The 20,765-nt window shown below is 34.9% G+C and overlaps 1 protein-coding gene across 1 annotated transcript in view; it reads left to right on the top strand.

Annotated features, from left to right (window-relative positions):
* The window catches only part of LGR5 (leucine rich repeat containing G protein-coupled receptor 5), a 67,889-nt gene that overhangs the window by 31,003 nt on the left and 16,121 nt on the right, over positions 1-20,765 (top strand). The window contains exons 5-11 of the mRNA XM_063309124.1: positions 7,555-7,770; positions 10,260-10,331; positions 11,151-11,219; positions 16,210-16,281; positions 17,306-17,377; positions 17,476-17,544; positions 18,097-18,168. Coding sequence (XP_063165194.1) covers positions 7,555-7,770; positions 10,260-10,331; positions 11,151-11,219; positions 16,210-16,281; positions 17,306-17,377; positions 17,476-17,544; positions 18,097-18,168 — 642 coding nt within the window. The remainder of the gene's footprint in view (positions 1-7,554; positions 7,771-10,259; positions 10,332-11,150; positions 11,220-16,209; positions 16,282-17,305; positions 17,378-17,475; positions 17,545-18,096; positions 18,169-20,765) is intronic.

The raw sequence follows: 20,765 nt of genomic DNA, 5'->3' as shown, positions 1-20,765 counted from the left end.
TTTAAATATCTTTCCATAAGGTAAGGAAGGGAAGTAAGTAAGAAAGAAAGAAAACAGAATTGGGGACCCTAGCTAAGCACCAGGTGTTTGGTAAGAGAATTAAACTAAAAAAAAAAAAGAGTGGTCAGCAGGAACTTTAAACAGCTGTGGAACAGGCAGCAGATTAAGTGATAGGGTTGTGTGTAGAATAGCTACTATCCATCTGAAAGAAGATAGTGGGCAAATGTGACCTCTTCAACAAAAAGAATTAGAACAATTTATTTTGTTTCAAATGAGTCTGAAAAAGGTCTGTTGAGATTCAGTTTCTTCTTTTGTATAGCCTAGTAATTTTCTTTCCATTGGCTGCTCCTAGTCTTGGTTTTCCATTTACAATGCAATTCAAACTTCTTTCCCCCTTTTTTTTTCTTTTCAACTTTGAAACTATGGGAAAAAAGCGACTGTATAAAGAAGTAATTGGATGCAGTTTACAAAATAAAACATTTCTTCAAGGAATAAGAAGCTTCATAATTAGTATAAATTTGATCTGACTATTGTTAACCACTTTATCTAATTTAGCTCATACTGTATTTACTGGTGTCTAGCTAATCTTACTGCTATTCTACAGATTGCACGCTATTCTTCTTTTTAGTGTAAATAAATCTGTTTTTTTCCTGAAACAATTTACTTCCGAATTCATTTGCTGTACAGCATGAAACAAGTTGTTTTTATACCCTGCATTTTCCAGCTTCTGACTGTGATACTATCATTGTGGAAATATGCAGCTCATCATATACAGTAACACATCCAAACAGGAGTGTTGGCAGTAGCTGCATAGATCCTGCATCTGGTAAAAACAAGAAGGGTTTGCATGTAAATGCCCACGCTGCTTGATGCTCTCTGAGAGAAATTTAGCTTAATCTGGTATGCAATGGCTGTCACAGTAATTATTTATTTTCATTCAGTCTGCAATCCAGTCTACAAAGGATTGTAATCGATTATCATATGTTTACTAGTCTGCTTATTGTCTTTTAATTAAAATGGAAGATGGGTTAGAAAAGTATTCTATAGCAACAAGCATACTTTCTTTGCTTTTGAGGTAATGTGTATGTTTTAAGGGCCATAACGTCTGCAATTTCTTCCAACAATTATAAATGCGTGTTCTTACAAACAGGAGAGTCTCAGTAGAGAGGGAGAGCATGTCAAAAAATCAAGATGGCAGTTGTAGCAGCACCTTTTGTATTGGTGTGTGACATTTATGCATGTACAAAAGTGCTTCTGTCACACTGCCACAACTGCCACTGATATTTTTTTACCTACCCTGAGGATGTTGCAGCTTGCTTAATTTCATTTAACTTCTTAGTTGAGTCATATAAACATGTGATTTATATGTGCATAACAGGATTCAACTAATAATTCTGATTCGCCTAATTTACCATAAAATATCCTGGGCAGTTTTTGGCAAGCAATAGATTTGTTCAGACTCTTAGTGTTTTCCCAGTGCAATTGCTTACAGGATTATAATAAGCCTTCAGGAGTCTTACAACCCAGCAGAACATGAAAGAATTAATTTACATTTAATGTTATTAATTAAAATAAAAATAAAAATAATAATTTTAATGTCTAGTATTAATTTTTTCAGGGTTTTTTTTGTGCCTGGGCTGTATTGCAACAGTAAAATTCTGCATGCATAGCTCTGCTCCATCTTCATCTAAAAGGCTTCTTCAAACTGAATTAATACACTATTTTGCAAGTATACTCCAAAAGAACCATAGATATTATGGTACATTTGTATTATGATCACCACCATAGCATTTAGGACATACCACCAGATTCTATAGGGATAATTATACTTTCAATAGGTTATGGACCTATATTGACATATCTTGTCAACTTGTTCCTTTTTTCTGTTGCTGCAGCCAAAGCAAAAGAAACTCAGACACGTTTAAAAGATAAAAGTTCCACCCATAAAATGTAAGATAGGATATGTTTTGCTTACGCATACCTAGTTAAACACATAAAACCTTTGGTCATAAGTGGAAGAAGTATTATTTATCAGACACAGATAACAAAGTTTAATGACTGATAGATGCCATTATATATCAATTTAGTACAAAAAGTGCTGCTGCTTTTTTATTTCTACAATCTTATCTGATCCTCCAATTTATTTAATGAACAGTCTAAATATATTCTACCTGATGAATTAAGCTTTTGTTAATTATAGCTCATACACTGAAAAATTTTAGGCATTTGTCCCTATGAAGTAGTCTGATACTCTGTTAAATAACGTTAACATGACAATAACTACAAGATGTGCATTGTTTACTGAATTCTATTTTTTGTCAGTAGAAATTTCATACTCCTGCTTCTGTTCTGAGTTCACTCTTTCCATATAAGGCATTGACTTCTTCTACTCACTGATTAAGATCACATTTCACTACAATATCTGAACCTTTGCAGCGAACAGCTATCCTTGTGGACTATTTTCCACATGATTTATGGTGGGACTTTTTAAACAAGAAATAAGGTGCATTCATGTGCATGCTATACTATTTGTCATAGTACAGTTGCACAAGTACTATGACTATTAAAACGTACTGAAGGAAAGGAGGGGAGGGCCAAAGGAAGAGAAAGCATTACAGTATGAATGTTGTCTATACATTACTTTGGACAATTCAAAGGTGGTAGTTAGACCTTAGATGTCAGCTAAGAACTCCTCTTTTGAGGACATATAGCTATCACTATTTTTTCTTATCCACCTTTTTATAGTTTCTCACATCCTATATTTGTATGTCATGGCTGTGGCCCATACAAATATTGCAGTACTATACTATAATAAATAAGTACTTTAATCCTAGATATGACATTCAGTTTTTATATTCTCATAATAACTGTTCAGGTATATATTTTACATAAGCTATAGAACATATGGTCGAAGCATGCACAATATATTATTAAAAATTATACTGGATTATATTCCTTAAACTTCATGACTTTTGCTTGGGTGATCTAGGCATTTTAAATGAGTTCATGAACAATTTCATGTAATATTCCCTTTTATTTGCTATGTATAGTACAAAATAAAATATTTCTGTATTCTTAATTTGCTTGTCTTTGAAACATAACAACAGCTTTTATACTTTCCACATGTTAGCCATGTATTATAAAATACATATAATGTATGGTTTATGAGCTAATGGATTTAGTTTTGAAAGTGCCAAAACTTTGATCAACTCAGCTAAAACAACTGAATGAAAACTTAAGGTTCCTTTGCATGTGTTAGAGATTGGCATGCATTATTTACATTATGACAGGAAGCACAGTCACTAATTAAATATTTTACTATCTGCAAATAGAACAATAGCTCTTAAGAATAAAAGAAAAGATTAGATAGCGGAGAAACATTTGTGGCAGTAGATTTTAAGAGTACTTTATGTACCCTTTAACTGAGTGATGTATTCTGTAATACTATTGTAAAAGCTTGGTATTTTGAAAATTAACTTTGCTGGATTTGAATAAAAACATTAACTTTATTATATCTATATTGGTGTTTACCATATGTTTGTCATATACCTGGGTAACTAAATTTAAAACATGAAAATTCATGAAAATGAATTTAAAACATTTGTATAGAAATCTAAACATTTGTCCTAAAATATTTTTTGGATTTCTATACCAACATTTAAAATTTATAAATATGTTCATGTCATATGTGAGGAATTTTGAACTAAGGTCCTAATTCAGATAATATTGGCTGATCAAGGAGAGTGAGCACATTTGAATTCAATGGGACTTTTACTTTTAAGTAAATGTTCTTAGAATGAAAGCCAGTTTGGTGTAGTGGTTAAGGCACCAGGCTAGAAACCAGGAGACCATGACTTCTAGTCCTACCTTAGGCACAAAGCCAGCTGGGTGACCTTGGGCCAGTCATTCTTTCTCAGCCCTAGGAAGGAGACATTGGAAAACCACTTCTGAAATCTTGCCAAGAAAATGCAGGGACTTGTCCAGGCAGTTACCAGGAGTGAAGACTGACTTGAAGGGACCAAAAAAAAAAAAAAAGTGCTTAGGCTTGTTCTACAAATACTACTGAAAGCATGGTCATGGTCATGGTTATTGTTGAGGGATTCTAGTTGCATCCCCATTCCTGAAGAATCTTGATGGGAGCTTGTTTTCCTGAATATTCTGTGAATTAATTGTTCAAAGTCAATCAGAAGTAGCATTAAAGCCTTTCTTTTATTGGATAGTATAAAAATACAATAAATAAATCATACATAAACAATTTCTGGTACAGCTAAAGGACACTTGTCTCAAAAACAGTCACTTTCAGTGTTTGACTTTAAGCCTCAAGACAGATTGCATCACCTCGAATGCTTGAAGCAAAACCCCAAGCCAGAATACCTCAGGCTAGTTGCTTGCCCAGGCCCTTCTCTAGATCATAGGGAGAATGCTCCTGCAATTAAACTAGGAATTAGTCCTTGAAAGGCAGAAATATGTGGGTCCCTGTGTGATATGTTCTCTGTCATTCTACTTTGTAGAGGAAAGCCTTCAGTTTTAAATTACAGAGCTGTAAGAAGGGAGTGCCTACAGCAACTATTTTTTTGCACCTGTGGCATACTGCTCTCCAGTGTAGCTGGGTACCCATTATGTATCACAGGCAGTCTCAGTTGTCAACCCACCATGTAACTCTGGAGAGCATCTCAGAGTGATGCTTACAGGTTAGTTAACTGGAGGGCCAGTAAGAAAGTGTAGAAAGGAAGATTACAGAAATATTCAAGAACCATTACCTAGGTAAAGGTTGCTGAAACACTTTTTAAGCCCTGAGAAACACGATAATATTCAGGGTGACTCAGAAAGATGCCTCCCTGATTCACTGGAGTATAATAAGAGGGAGGGGAAGATATAGCATATTCAGACTTGCAACATTCAGTCATTCTAGCCAAATATCAATAAAGGTAGGCCTGGTCTTCCTGTGGAGTTGATTTCCTGGTATGGTCTACCTATTGGGGCTGACAGAAAGTGAGTAACAGTACAACCACCAAATAAAAGATATCAGTGAAAGAGGGCAGTTGTATAGGAAGCAGCAGATCCTCTTCCCATCTCAGGTAGCCATAGCTTTAGCCAAAAACTCAAGGCTGTTTTTGGAGTCAGAAAAACTATGGCTTGTTCAACAAACATTCTAACAATTAAATAATTAAATGGTAGAAATTATAAAATACCTTGAAGATGCTAACCACAAATTGTTCTGCTGCTTACCAAAGCCATTGCTCACCAGACGAGCTCACCAGGGGTACCATGTCTGGAAAAGCCTGTAATTTAGAGATGCACTGGGACAAGTTCCTGCAAGATGCAGGAATTCCTTGATTTATTATCTAATTTAAGAATGTAAAATTTACTTTTCATAATTCAGTCTACTTTGTTATAGATTATGTCATTACTCTTTCCCCAAATATATTGTGTGAACTCATGTCCATGACGGCTGTATCTTGTATAAGCAGCAACCTTGAAGTTATAGAAGTAAGAGTGGCAAGATCTAGGTCATATGCAAGGCAGTTGTTAATCTGGCTGGAGGAAGAAAAACATGTGAACTGATTAAAAAGGAAAACAAAACAAAACCAAAAAAAGCTTTAATCAGTGTAACTGTCAAGCTAGTGCAACTCTAAAGTCCTTGGTTTAGACAGAAACATCACACAGACAAGAAATTTATTTCTGACTAAACACAAAGACCCCTACATTTTCTTTTTAAGTGTATTTTATTTGAAAGCACAGTACAAAATATGTTCCTTTATTGAAAGGAAAGGCTCAGGGTGGGTATTTCTAAACATTTCCAGCTTTTCCAATTTGTTGACAAAATGTGAACTATTTTGGAGCTGTGTCCCTGTGGCTTGTCATGTCAGTTATTATATAGAAAAATTACTTATAAAAGGGCTTTGACACTGAACTTTATAAATTTGTTCCAACTGACCTTGTCTCAGTTATTTGCCATTCTAGCACATTGTTATTTGCCTTGTGCAACAGTAGAAAATAATGTGGCAAAAGACCTGACATTTTATGTGATTACAAATAAATGTATAAGGTTTGCTTCCTGCAAAATTACTTATAGTTTGCTTGCTTGTATTTGTTTTTTCTTCAGTGAAAATGAACATTGAAACATATTTGTAAATTATCCTTCTTTTCTTTGCATAGTTTAAGCTAACAAAATTAATCTGGAAATAGTTTCCAGAATTATTATATCTAAACTAATATTGTGGCTGTATTGTCAATCAATCACTGTCCCCAAAATATCTCTACCCGCCTTCTATTGCTGCTTTTCTTTCCTTTTCTCTTTTTTTAAATGTTACTCTGAGGGAAAGTTATGTAAAGTTCAGTTTTTGGTCCAATTTCAGCTTTGTTTACCCTTTAATTCTAAACTACAGTGATTATCACTAACAATAATAGCATAACAAATAATTTCCATAATGCATTTATTCATAAAATGGATTTTTGGTTGAGCATCACTTTTACTTTTCATGAAATTGTCTGATCCATTATCAGAGAGCATGTGTGCATGCACAAGCCTGTAAATATATTTTTGTGCTTTCTGTAAATAAATTTATTTTTATAGAAATGCCTGGTGTGTGATTTTCCTGATCTCTCTGGGCCAAATGCTTTCCAGCACTCTGCAAGAATATTCACTTGATCTGGTTGAATAGGCTATCATGCCAATACAGGGTTGGAACTGCTGATCATGTCTTTATTCTGTACAATAGTGTAGGAGTTTTTCATAGACCATTATAGCAAAAGACTGCTAAAATTTGGATGCAAAAGCAGTAGGACCTGCATGCATCATGCCAAATCCTAGGTTTCCATACTACTAAAGAATGTGTGCCATCTGCTTCTTACAGTACTAAGAAATTACAGCTGCTTTGATTGCTGTCTACAAACTACAAAACACTCAAGCCTTTTGTGGTTTGTGCTATTAGCTAGCTTTGTGAAAATACACCTGCACCAAAGTATTAAGGAGAGATCAAAGTAAATCCTGTAGAATTCTGAAGCAATATGATATTGTTTAACTTTTAATGACTTAGCATAATTCATATCCTCAGTGATGGTATAATGTTGGATGATGTATTAGTATGCAAGCATCAATTATGGTAACATATAATATTAAAAAGCCATGCTATCCACTAATGGCTGGGTTCATGCACCGTATTAAACCAAAATGTGTTTGGCGTTTATCATGTCATATGAAGCCAGCCTTTGTGGTCTGGTTTATGGATTAAAATATTATGTGAACCCAGCAAATTATGATTTATCTAACAAATCATGGTTAAGCAAACCCTGACTTAATACGATATGTATACCAGATCTATACAATACAGTGAGAATGACTACAGAATTAAAAAGAAGTTACAGGAACAGAAATGGTAATTAGGATATGTAACTAAGAATCACATATATTAAAAGATAAAAGCAGTAGAACTGAATATAATTAGGTTTTTTTTTAATATAAAATTCAGAGAATACTACTCTTGTCTAAGTCCATTTATTTATGAAAATCTGTTTTTTTAAATGACATTTTATATTTATGTTTTTTCTTAGACGTCTGGATGCTAACCATATTAGCTTCATACCTCCCAACTGTTTCAGTGGCTTGGTGTCACTCAGATACCTGTGGCTAGATGATAACTCTTTGACTGAAATTCCACTGCAAGCTTTCAGGAGTTTGCCAGCACTGCAGGCTATGACACTCGCATTGAACAAAATCTACTACATTCCAGATTATGCTTTTGGAAATCTCTCCAATTTAGTAGTGCTGTAAGTTTGTATTTGGTTTCAAACATAACAATTAATTTTCAAGAACTTCAGCTGTTGGGTTCATGAAATGATTTGTTTAATATACATCTAGTTCTTTTAGTAGGGTAGCAAATATTTAAATCCAAAACCTGGTTAATGAAGCCCATTGAATGTCAGTATGAGGGAGAAGAACCTGAGGCTGTAAATATTGATGTTTATTTTTGTATTTTATTTTTGTGTATTTTATTTTAGCCATATACAGAATATGAATGAAGTGAATAAGCTTTGTTTGCAGTTTAATCCTGAGATCAGCTGCATTAGAAAGTAAATATTTGCAGTTTAATCCTGTGATTAGCAGCATTAAAAAGTAAATATATCTTGGTATAGTAGTTTTGCTATTTTGTTGTCTTATTTCAGAAATGATTGCAGCCTATCAAAAAGTGCTATAAATGTGCAGAATGGAAGTGTATTGGGGCTGATGTGATCAGGGTCAAACTTCCCTAGTCTCCCAATCCCTATCCCCACTATACTTTGGTTGGGCTGCTGCACTGGTTTGGACCAGGGATATTAACATTTTTCAGTGGAATGCCCTGTCTGCATGTTTAAAAACAGGACAAAAGTTAAGATGAACTAATTAAAATGAAAATGCTTTAAATATAGTAACCATGATTTCTCTCTATGTATTTAATTATTTTCCCTTCTGTTACATAAACATTTACAGTTTTATGGTAGTTCTGCTTTACTGACAGAAAGGGGAAATATACATAAATTGTAAAACCAAGTAGAAGCTTAAAATATTGGAGAAACATTCAGGGCTGCATTAAGACTTAAGAATCATGTGTGGTCTTGACTTAAAGGCTTGCATGTTTAAGTTACTTGTGGAATCTCTGCACTCCAGCATTATGTAGTATTTCATCATGCTGCCTGAGTCTACATGCATTGGATTTGGGTACATAGGCTTGTACAGAAATCAAAATGGCCTAATAGACAGGGACAGGGAGTGCTATGTGTGATAGAAGGACATGATTCTGATCTCACACTTCACATTGGTCAAAAATCTGAAAATAGATTTTTATAAATAATAGGATCCCTTTTCTAATACTTTGCTGAACACTTTCTCATTTGACATGTGCAGGATATAAGAAATATATTATAATATATAAAATATTCTAAAAGAAGCAATGGTTCAATTTCAAGCACTTAGTGATCCCCGTAGCCCAGATATTTAGTTATTTGTTCTTCATTCAATTAACAAGAACAACTGCAAAAAAGTCATTGGCAATGTTTGGTCTCCTTTGCTGTCAACTTTCTATATGATAGGCCAAGATTTTGAAGGCTTCTAAACTAGACAGAAGTGTCCTGGTAGTATTTGTTTTACTGGCCTTTAGAATGTTGCAAGGGACCACAACACATTATACTTCTGAAATAATTAATTGGAGATGGGTAAGGAAAACAAGTTTCTGTGGAACAACCACCTTGACTTAGGGGGAGGGCTCAGTAGCATTAGTGACCTTGAGAATGGCACTGGTAGAAGCTTGAGCTTCTGGTAGATTCATTCTTGCTAGTAAAGTCAAAAGGTTATTAGGAAAACCAACAGTAATCTATAGTGGACATGAGTGCTAATGATGCTTTGCAGGCCTTGGAGAAGATTCTAAAACGAAACCCAAGGAAGGCAATGGCAAACCACTTTTGTGTTGTTGCTACTGTATGGATGTAGCTGTGATATTTGGGCAATTATGGATGCTAAATTGAGATCCCAAGGTTGGAAAGCACTGCTAAGGATAAGGATGAAATTTCCACGAGTACATTTGAAGATTATAGCATGGCCACACTAAAGCTGCAAGAAAAATTGGCCACCTTCACATAACAGATTTGGAGTTAGATACTAAGAGTACCATGGACCACAAGAAGACTAATAAAGCCTGTTCTCTTGAAGTGGTGATCAGCAAAAAAAAACTCACATATTTTGAGCATGTGATCTGAGCAGATGATGGGCTAGAAAATATCATTTTACCTTGGCAAACTTAGAAGAAATATAAAAAATGAAAGACATTGGATAAGGTGCATAAACAGGATGATAGAGATTACTGGAATGTATTTGAAAATGCTACACGTTTTACTGGAGAAAAGTAATGTGAGCATTTGTACACAGAATGGGAGTTCAGCCTAACTCAGGGATACCTAATTAACTTTGTAAGAAGACTAAAGAGCAAGAAAGCACTTAATCATAAGTTGAAGGGTAGATAAGAAAAGAACATGAGCAATTTGAGGTGGGCAAGCCACAAAAAAAGAAATTGTTCATTAAAGCAGTTTAAAGAGCCAAGTGAAAATACAAGTAGAGAAGCAATGGGTAGAATATATTCCATACTTTCCAAATGTTTGTGAAAAAAGATGACTTTCATAAGTCATTGGAGGGCAGGGGTAATTTATTTAGGTATAACCATTAAAATGTTTTCCTTTAGTGTCATTGCATTTTTTTTCCCCCTTATATTCTGAATGGTCTGCTTCAGGCATCTCCATAACAATAGAATCAACTCCTTGGGAAAGAAATGCTTCGATGGCCTCCATAGCCTAGACACTCTGTGAGTTAACCTTTTATGCTCTTTTTTCAGTGTTTCCATTGACATTTTGCAAATTAAAAAAAAAAAAAGCCTAAATACAGGCTTCGAGAAGTTGGCTCTATTTTTAAATGTCTTAAGGCTGCACTTCTATGCACACTTAAATAGAAATCTTCCTTATTTTAATATCTAATAGAAGCTTATAGGATTATACTATATGTCAGCTTCTTATTTTGTAGACTATTTATTTATTTCTCAAATTTGTACTTCGCCCATCAAATGTCCATTGTCCCTCAGGAGGGACTCTGAGGGACAATGGACATTTGAAAAAGCTAATGGATCTCCATGAAGAGAATAATCAGTATCTCTCTGTGGATAATCCTTTCAAATTCTTAATTTACCAATCTTTGAAAAATTTGGCCCAGATTAAACTACAATTTTGTTCATATTTGCAAATACAGGTTTTACATATGTGGTTTTAAATTGCAAAGAGCACTGTCTACCATCATGGTGTGATCTTGTAAAAAACATTTTTCTTTTTTTCATTTAAGTTTAATTTAGTAAACTGACATGAACTGTAAGAATGATAGAATATAACTTACTCTGATCAGCTCAGTCAAGAATATGAATCTAAAGTTGAGGACAGAATAACCAAGAAGAATATAACAATAAATAAAATGATTAAGTAGTTGCAAATATTTATTATATTTATAAAACTTCATTAAGTTCTATAAATGTATAAATCTAAAAATGCAGTGCAAAACAGATAAGCTCTTTTCTTTTAAGTATGAAGATTAGATAGTATATAATTTATCTAATGTGGAATGTTTTTTTCTAATTCAGAGATTTAAATTACAACAATCTGAATGAATTTCCCACTTCTGTCAATGTCCTCAGAAACTTGAAAGAACTGTGAGTACTGAATTTAGGGCTTCAGCTCCTCAGTTTCCAGTATTCATTTTGATTCATTTAAGTCCTGACAGATTGATCATCACAGCTCTACAGAAAAAAATCACTATTTTTATGCTTCAGAATATACATTTCATTTCAGCTTTTGTAGACATTGTTTTTTCCAACCTTGCAGTTCTAGCTGTCTGAAATGAAAATGTAGAGAAAAATTATTAAAAAGCAGCATATTCTGGAATGCTGTTGAAGCTGTCTCTATAGTGGAGTATTTACTCAGTGTGCTAGTACAACTTTCAGAATTTTTAATGCAGTATCTTTGAAAATATTAAATTAGATTAATATTAAATATTAAGGATATTTAATAAATTATCCTTGAAACAAGTTAATTATAATTAATTATAATTAATTAATTAAACAATACAAAGAGCATTTCTAGAGAAATTTTCATTATTTAGTACATTTGCTTTATTTCAGTCCATACTTCATCTCTGTCATTTTTTCTCTGGATAATACTAACTATCTATTATGGTTTGTCGTTTGAAAGATAAATTATATTTTACAAACTGAATCTGGTTTCTAATATCTGAAGCTGGGATGGCCAAAATGGGTTCATCTACCTCTTTTCCCTCATGTCATTATTTCCAATATACCCCAAAGTGTCTGCTAAATGCGATATGGAGCTATGGAGCGGGGCTCCTTCGTTCTATGCAGAGGAGGGACAGAGTAAACACACTATTTCCGTTAGCCTAGTTGTGTGTGACTGAAAATGCTTAGAAACAAAGTCTTGGCTGTGCAAGTGCCTGAGGTTGAGGTTGTCCAAATAACATTCTCCAGCTTTTTTTTTTCACACAGAATCTGTTAAGTGAAAAAAATTAAATGGCTATACACTCCCACACACATACGTACAGAGAGAGAGTATGTGAGAGAAGTGCATGTTTGTGTGGATAGAAGGAGAAAAAGCAAGAAAGATGGTAAATTTGTCTAAGTGAAAACAACAGAACCTGAGTAAAAGCTGATTAATTATGATTTTTAAATATTGTTAAGGTCAGCCAACCTACTATACTAAATATTATTATTCCAGTAAACTACAGTCTTAACCCTGAAAAACCATGAAAAAATTATGAATATTTGTTCTGAATATGATCCTTTGTATCATAGTCTATCATGATCATGGAAGATTCTGACAGTATATAAAACTATGTTTAAAAAATCTTCAACAATTCATATATTCAAATGTTACTTTGTGTCAGGCTCTGCCTGCTACCCAGTAAAAACACAGAGGCTAGCGTAGGCTTAGGTTCTGGTGTTATTTGAGTAACAGTATGCGTGCCCTTTAAGAAAAGCTGAGAGTGAGTGGAGCGCACTGGAACGGGATTTAAATAGCCCACACCGGTCAGCGCTCCACCCCTTCTTACTTCGGGTGCGCCCCCGAGCCCTGTCGGTTCCGTTGCCGGTAGGTGAGGGGTGGTGGAGCCCCTCCTGTGCTCCGGCGTTTCCTTGATTGCTTCCCTGGCCGGTGATGGTTCATTGCTGGGCGATCAGGTTCGTAATCTCTTTGACAGCTCAAGCGCGCCTCGTGGTCTGGTCTTGTCAATTACCTTCCTTGCAACATTGTATCTCTCTCTTCCGTGCCTCTGGCTAGAGTTGATACTTTGTTGCCAGCATCTGTTGCTCCCTTTTGTTAGCTAGTTGCCTTTTCGCTTAATCCGCCCGGGACTCATTTCCCTGCATTGTCATGCAAGCCGTTGCGATGTCACAAGCATCGCAACGGTGATCATGACACTTTGAGTACAAGTCACACATAAATAGGAATCCAATAAATAGGGATCCAAGAGATACAAAGCTATGAAAAACAACTTTTATAAGCAATTGAAAGGGACGCGGTGGCGCTGCGGGTTAAACCGCTGAGCTGTCGATCGGAAGGTCGGCGGTTCGAAACCGCGTGGCGGGGTGAGCTCCCATTGCTAATCCCAGCTCCTGCTCACCTAGCAGTTCAAAAACATGCAAATGTGAGTAGATCAATAGGTACCGCTTCGGCGGGAAGGTAACAGCATTCCGTGTCGTCATGCTGGCCACATGACCCGGAAGTGTCCTATGGACAACGCCGGCTCTAAGGCTTAGAAATGGAGATGAGCACCGCCCCCTAGAGTCGGACACGACTGGACTTTACGTCAAGGGAAACCTTTACCTTTACCTTTAAGCAATTGAAAATGTTGCTAGAAGAGTAAGAGGTTAATGTATTTTTCAATTATAATACTGGAGAAAGTTGGAAGTCACTCTTTTTGCTGTATTTATAGTTATTTCTGCACTTTTTAGATTGTCTCTTTTCTTTACTCTTTCTTTACTTTTTTTTCTATCTTTTTATATTTTAACTGCATGTTGAAAATTTAATAAAGTTTCTTTTTTAAAAAAGAAAATGTTGCTAGAAATTGGTAAATAGATGAGGTCATAAAAGTTATTAATAGAGGTCCAGCCTGGTTTGTGGTTAAGATGTTAGTACAGAATCCAGGAGACAGTGGTCCACCATCAGCCATGGAAACCCAGTGGGTGACTTTAAACCAGTCACACACTTTCAGCTCAACCTGTACGGAGCACGTGCACTTTGATTCTTTTCCTGGTAAAATGTACATATTAGCCTTTGCCTATTTGTATAATGTGTTTCCTGTAAACAAACATCCTTTCTATTATGATTATAAAACCTACTTCATTGCTCAGATCAGATTCCCACTCTTAGGAACGCTCACAGTCACAGACACATAGAATGTTACAGCTTCCAACAATTTCTATTCTGACTTTCTCACTTTATCTTTATATAAAGCCCATTTGGGGGTTTTTTTAGACAGGGGTTGTATACCAAGAAGGAACAAGCATTCCACTAGTTCCTTCACTTGCCTGCATGCAGTTCCTTGTAATCTAAATCCTGCTATCTAGCTAGACTTCTGTGTAGTAAAACTGAATAACTGAATATATAAACAAAGTAAGACTTTAAAATTTCTCTTCTCCTTCCTCCCACAATATCTCTCCACTCTTCCTGCTGAACTGATTTATTTTCACATTGGTTATTTTTCACATCACTTACCTCTTTGAATAGATTTCAATGCTCTACATGAACTTTAAGCTAAATCTGCTCCTAAAACCTTGTATCTTCTCACTTGACCATAACCAGTCTCTTGATCATGACATGCCTTTTAGTTTATATTCTTATTTAATGTTCCTCACATTATGCAGTAGCAAAAGATTTGCTAGGGCTTTTTAGTAGTATGCCTCTGAATGTGCATATGCAAAAATTGATCTCTGTGTTTACAGAAATTCTACAGAGAAAGATTAAAACAATAAATAAGAGCACCTTCAAGAAGAAAATGAATATAACAAATATGCATGACACAACCATCTCTCTTCTCCTTATATTTCCCCTTATCCCCTGTCCTGTTTATATAAACTGAAACACCTGCCCAATCATATTGTTTCCCCAGTCCGTGTGACTTTATGCTACTTCCGTCACCTCCTTAAACATGTAGACAACTACATGGAAGCTGAGATTATCAACCTGTACAGGACTGAATTGCATATGTGGGACCTAATATCTTCTCATATGAACAACAACCAATCTCTCTGCACATTTGAATTTTGTCATTATTAGACATGGAAGCTAACTTATTTCTGTACTGTTGGTGAGTAAGTAATATCCATGCTCATTTCCTGAGCTGTAGCAAATTTTCCTGCTGTATGACTTATTTTCACCTGCAGAATAGAAAGGTGATGATAAATTATTATGGGCATTTTCAAATATATAGGTGTCTGCAAATATAGTATTGCACTCTATTTCATTGTTCATTTTCACTTTATTTTCCTCCAGAGATATTGTTTTCTTGTGTAGTCAATTTCCAGAGACAGCCATTATATAATCACTAATAGCAGCAGCAACCCAAACAATGAACAGAGTTTAGGGAACTATTCAATGTTTAGTTTTAAATCTGGGTGACTTCATTCATATCTCAGTGAAAAAAAAAATTCCCATGCAATCATTGCTGTTAATGTTAAAACTTTAGTGTTGCTTTTGTTCTAGTACTAGATTATTATCATGTAAATAAAATGCTTCAGTTAATTTGAAAACAATTTGCTTAGCTCTAGTTATGACAGTAATTACATTGTTGTTTAAAAAAAACTTTCACATAAGAATGCTATGAAAAGCCAGTATGTACAAAGTGCCCTGAGACTGTACATGTGTTATTCATATTCATTAGCACTCTTAATTAAAGCAGATTTACTTGGAAGTGTTATTGTTTGGTTTGATTGTGGTTATTGTTGTTTGGGGTCCATTAAGAGGCTTAGGAAAATGGTCTAAGGTACATTAAGACAGTTCATTGAATACAGTGGGACACATTTTACAATGAACACATGTGAAATCTGGTTGAACATTTTAAAAAAATTCGAATTATTTGGGGGAGAAATAATGGTGTCATAGGTAAATTAATTTGTACATATTTTTAAAGGTATGAAAGACTTGAGAAAATGGATGCTATTGCTATGCAATTACTTTTATTAATCTGTGCATCCATTTACTGATCTTGGCAGGTGGCAGCACCTGACTGGGCTGGGAAGCTAAGCAGGGCTGGGCCTGTTTAGTACTTTGATGAGATACCTCCTGGAATACCAGTTTTCAAGTCTACCAGAGCAGACTAAAAGTAAAATGAAAACAAAAACTACCTAGGAAGAAATATTGGCAAACCAATTCCATTTTATTGCCAAAAAAGCACCATGAATATATCCATGAACTCACCAGGAATCAAGTTTGATTCAAAGAAGATTTTACTTTATCCCTATAGTGCCTTCCATAAACATACTGAGAACTAAAGGTTTCCTATATTGTAGTAGCTGCTACCTTTCTATAGAACCTAACTTATCTAGAATATCTTCGTATTTGGGTAACCCTAAACCAAGTTTTGTTTCTATATATTGTGGGCATGTACTATATTTACGTTATTTTCCTTTTTAGGGGATTTCATAATAATAACATTAGGTCAATACCTGAACAGGCATTTATGGGCAACCCATCACTTATAGCAATGTAAGTTATAAAAGGTTACTTTTTCTAGGAAATGTGATATTACTTTATTTCATTATAGATTAGATTTTCGGTATTTTATATGAATATGACAATGTTTCTCAAATGTTATTAAGTTCTAGCTTCCTTTTGTATATATGATATCTTTAATCTCATTGGTGCTGTCTGCCAGTTTGTAGCTTTCATATTCCTTGATCTGATAAGCCGTCCTATGCTAGTCTCGACACATTGCTCAGCTCAGGTAACAATTAAAGTTGTTACTTCTTTAACACAGGCATAATAAGCATGTGCTTTCTGTTCTAGTCCAGTGGCATGTAATACCCCTTGTACACTGAACTTGATTTTGAGAGCACACACTTATAAAGATTCCTAGTTTGGATGTAATATATTTTATTTTACTAAGCTAGAATGTGCAGAAGCCTTTTGGTCCCCAGGTTGCATCTTTCTATTGGCTCGCCTCTTATATTATTACCTTACAGAAATAACTTATTATTTGGATTCATTCCAATCTAGTGTTCAGCATAGTCACCTTCATGGATAACTCATGCTGTAGAAGCCACTTTTTAACATCTATATGAAAATACTATATAAAGTCATTTAAATTATGAGCTAAAGGGTCATCTGTTTCATAAACAGTTCTACTTCTTGCCTCTATTTCCTACTCCCATGGAGGCAAGAGAAATTCTTAAAGGATGCCTGGCAATAATTTGGAAAAAAATAAAACTTAATCCAGACAAGATTGTGGACCTGAGGACAAGGAAACCTTCAAAGAGATGTTTGCCCAGTTTTACTTTAAAAAAAAGAATTAGCATATATAATTGAGAAGCAAATTCATAAACAAAGATTGAATTGCTTTATTATTCTTTAAAAGAAGTAGTTCTGGAGATAAGCATTCAATAAAAAGATTGCAGGCAAGGTCATCAGTCCTTTTATGAGAATATCCAGTGAGTTGCATAAGAATTTGAAGATTGTAAATCTTACAAATGTATTTTCTAATCTTAGAGTGTTAAATCCATTTTCTTCACAGCCATTTTTATGATAATCCTATCCAGATTGTGGGAAAGTCTGCTTTTGACCATTTACCTGAACTCAGAACCTTGTATGTATTTACACCATTAAAAGCACTTTAGCTCCAAAAAATAATTCCTTCACTCCTTAAACAACAACAACATTAATACATTGTGTTTCTAACTTTAGAACATTAAATGGTGCTTCAGAGGTAACAGAATTTCCTGATTTGATTGGGACAACAAGCCTGGAAAGTTTGTACGTATTGGATCTATAGTTTGTTACCTTTGAAAATAGATGGCATTAATTATTTTAGAGGTCTAGTTGCTTTAAAGGAACTGTCCTTCAGTCAGTAATTCATCTGTAACCCAGTGTACAAAATCATTGATCCTAAATTTGTGTTGGATTTGAATTAGCTTGAGCTTGTTGATACTATGACCTGATTTATAAGCTTACTGGACCAGTAGGCTTCTTTGTTATTGGTTGGTTGACTGACTGACTGATTGCATAGTAGAAAAGGAGGTGAAAATCTACTGAGATAGGTTCCTGATAAATATGAGTTTCTTTTCTCCCTCAGTCTTACCCTGCATTTGTCCACTTAAGTGTATGCACATAATATAGATTACAGATAGGTTCTCATATGCTGTTCTTCAACACAGAGAGAATAGATTTATAACTATTTCTCAATTATTATGAATTAGACCAACAGCACTGAATAGGAATATCACTCAGGACTTCAGATTAATCTGCCATGGACTGAGTTATTTATTACTGTAATTATTAACTATTTGAAAATTCTTATCTTAATAGGACCCTTACAGGAGCTCAGATCACAGCTCTTCCAGAATCAATTTGTGAGCAACTCCCTAATCTCCAAGTACTGTAAGTATAATGGAGAGATCATATTAAATCATACCCCTGACTCAGAGAGCACATACAGCATGGGTTAGAGGGAGGTTTACAATTACCTAAATGAGAAATCATCAACAGCTAAGTATAATAAATTCAAGTTTTCAAAAAAGGGAAAGCTAGATTGCAATTAATTCAGCTATACATTTACTACATTAATATGGATAAAGGGTCTAGAAAGAATCTTCCCAAACTTTGTGGTGTCCAGATGTAACACACCACAATTCTTAGAAATTCCCAGGGAACATTACCCATTAAAGAGTGTTTTTAAAAATCAAGTTAATATTATAGGGTAGAAAGAAAATAGATGATTGGATAATTCTAGCAGATCAAGATAAGCAAGCAATATTATAAAAAGTTCAGGACAGAACTAACAAGCTGATTTACTTTGTAGGTGTTTTTAAGGGGAAAGCATTAAGAATGTGCACAATGATGATTTTTCTGATTATTTAAATTTCTTCCTATTTTTCAAATTGTTTTTAAAATTCATCAGTTTTTGGAAAGCACCATGGATGGCAGGAATATGGCAGGATGGTCCAATTTTCTTCACCTTATGTCAAATGCAGAGTCTAACATCTTTTTACAGGACAGGATGCTATACTGAAATATATTTTATTTACTTGTTATTACATCTTTACATCAAAATAAAGGACATACTCTCTTCTTGCTTAAATATGGCATTAATGAGTATACATTTGCAACATGATGCTCTGTACCTTTTTTTTTCTAAGTTATATTTATTCAGCTTGAGCATTGAATAGTACTTCTGAGAGAACTCTTTTCTTTTAATGATTAACCAGTATATTGTAACTTTCAAGAACTCTATAGATGCAGTTTAATCACTATCAAAAATAATCATTCTGTTTGATTCTTTGTGAATCAGCCAACTGTATTTCCCGTCTGCCATTACATCATGATGAATGTATCTGGTATTACTCTGCCCAGCCAACATTCTACAAGCATTAATTATAACATACACCCATAGTATGTTACAAAGTAGCCAGCATTTCTGAGAAAAGAAAGTACTGGAGCTACATTAATTATTGTTAGCCAGATGTCTCTGCATTACTGAAATGCCTCTTTGTGAATACCAAATGGCATTAAACTAAGCTGATTTTTTTAAAAAATATTATCTATTAGCCATTTGTACACGTTACAGATTTATCTGTCTGGTATATTGATTGGAGTTAACACTTACTAGTCAGCTGTCCCTTAGTCAAAACTTCATCCAAGCCTGAATTACGAGGTGTGGATTGGCTTTCTCTGTGAATTAAAACGTACCATCTAGGATTGGTCCAGGGTCTGAACCACATCCTTTCTCAAGTCTTTCCTGCCAAGATATATAGATAATAGAAGTTCCTTTCTTTAATGCTCTTTTCAGTTTTACTGCATCTGACCATTTTTGTAACTGACCCTGCGTTTGTATCACCCAAGTGTTGAAGCTTTATGCTTCTGAAAAGTATATCACTATGGAAGTTTATAGTGTTCTATGAGCATGGATTTTTTAATTTGGTTTTGGTTTGGTTTTTATCCTTACTTTCAACTCAATCAATCAATCTTTAATATGGTCACAGACCAGAATTACAAATTAAAAAAGAAAAAAGAAATACATTGACATATGTTAAAATACATTAAAAATACATTAAATGAAATGAACAAAACATAATATATTTACAGATTAATAGAGTCATCAATGGGCAGTCGAAGTCTGCCTAATTTGCAGACAGTATAGCAAAATTTAGCTACATTCAGGGAAACTAAGTCATTCTGATCAGATAGCAACATAAAAGAGATCAGAATTTCCTGGATATTTTATCAAATGAGGGGTTATTAAATGAGTTCGTGAATCCTTATAAAGAATACAGTACAGCGGGACATGTTCTCTAGTTTCAATAGGCCCTTGTCCACAGGGGCACAGTCTCAACTCTTATGGCATTTTTTTGTAGCGGCCCTCCAAAACTACTGTGGGAAGCACATTACAGCGTGCCAAAGTAAGTGCCCTCTGAAATTTGGAGACAGTTATATGATTTAGATATCTCGCTGGCTTATAAGAAAAGGCTTGATCGCCCCCAAAAACACTCTTAGGCAAAGCTGACTGGTCCTGCTGGATTTCCAGGTCTTCAATACACTGCTTGAATTTGCTAAGCATGCTCATAGCCTGTCATGAGTAAGGATGGCGAGCAGGGGGCTCCCATCCAGGCTGTAAAGCGCATGCGTAGTACTGAGGAATTAGGTAGCCATTCAAAGAGACACAGATTGGGCCCGCCTTAGCCTTTGGGGTTTATATGTCTGGGTTTTTCCCACGCTTCTTCAGTTTGTTAGGATTGATGTCCTAACAGCCAGGAACCACGCTGAGACAAGGAATAGGTCTCTAGTGTTTATTACTGCTACATAACAGAAAATCCTAACAAACTGAAGAAGCGTGGGAAAAACCCAGACATATAAACCCCAAAGGCTAGGTGGGCCTGATCTGTGTCTCTTTGAATGGCTACCTAATTCCTCAGTACTACTCATGCGCTTTACAGCCTGGATGGGAGCCCCCTGCTCGCCATCCTTACTCATGACATAGC

This window comes from Candoia aspera, chromosome 7 (assembly GCF_035149785.1).
Source record: "Candoia aspera isolate rCanAsp1 chromosome 7, rCanAsp1.hap2, whole genome shotgun sequence".
In the NCBI taxonomy this organism is placed as follows: Eukaryota; Metazoa; Chordata; class Lepidosauria; order Squamata; family Boidae; genus Candoia; species Candoia aspera.
This window is presented reverse-complemented; position numbering and strand designations above follow the sequence as displayed.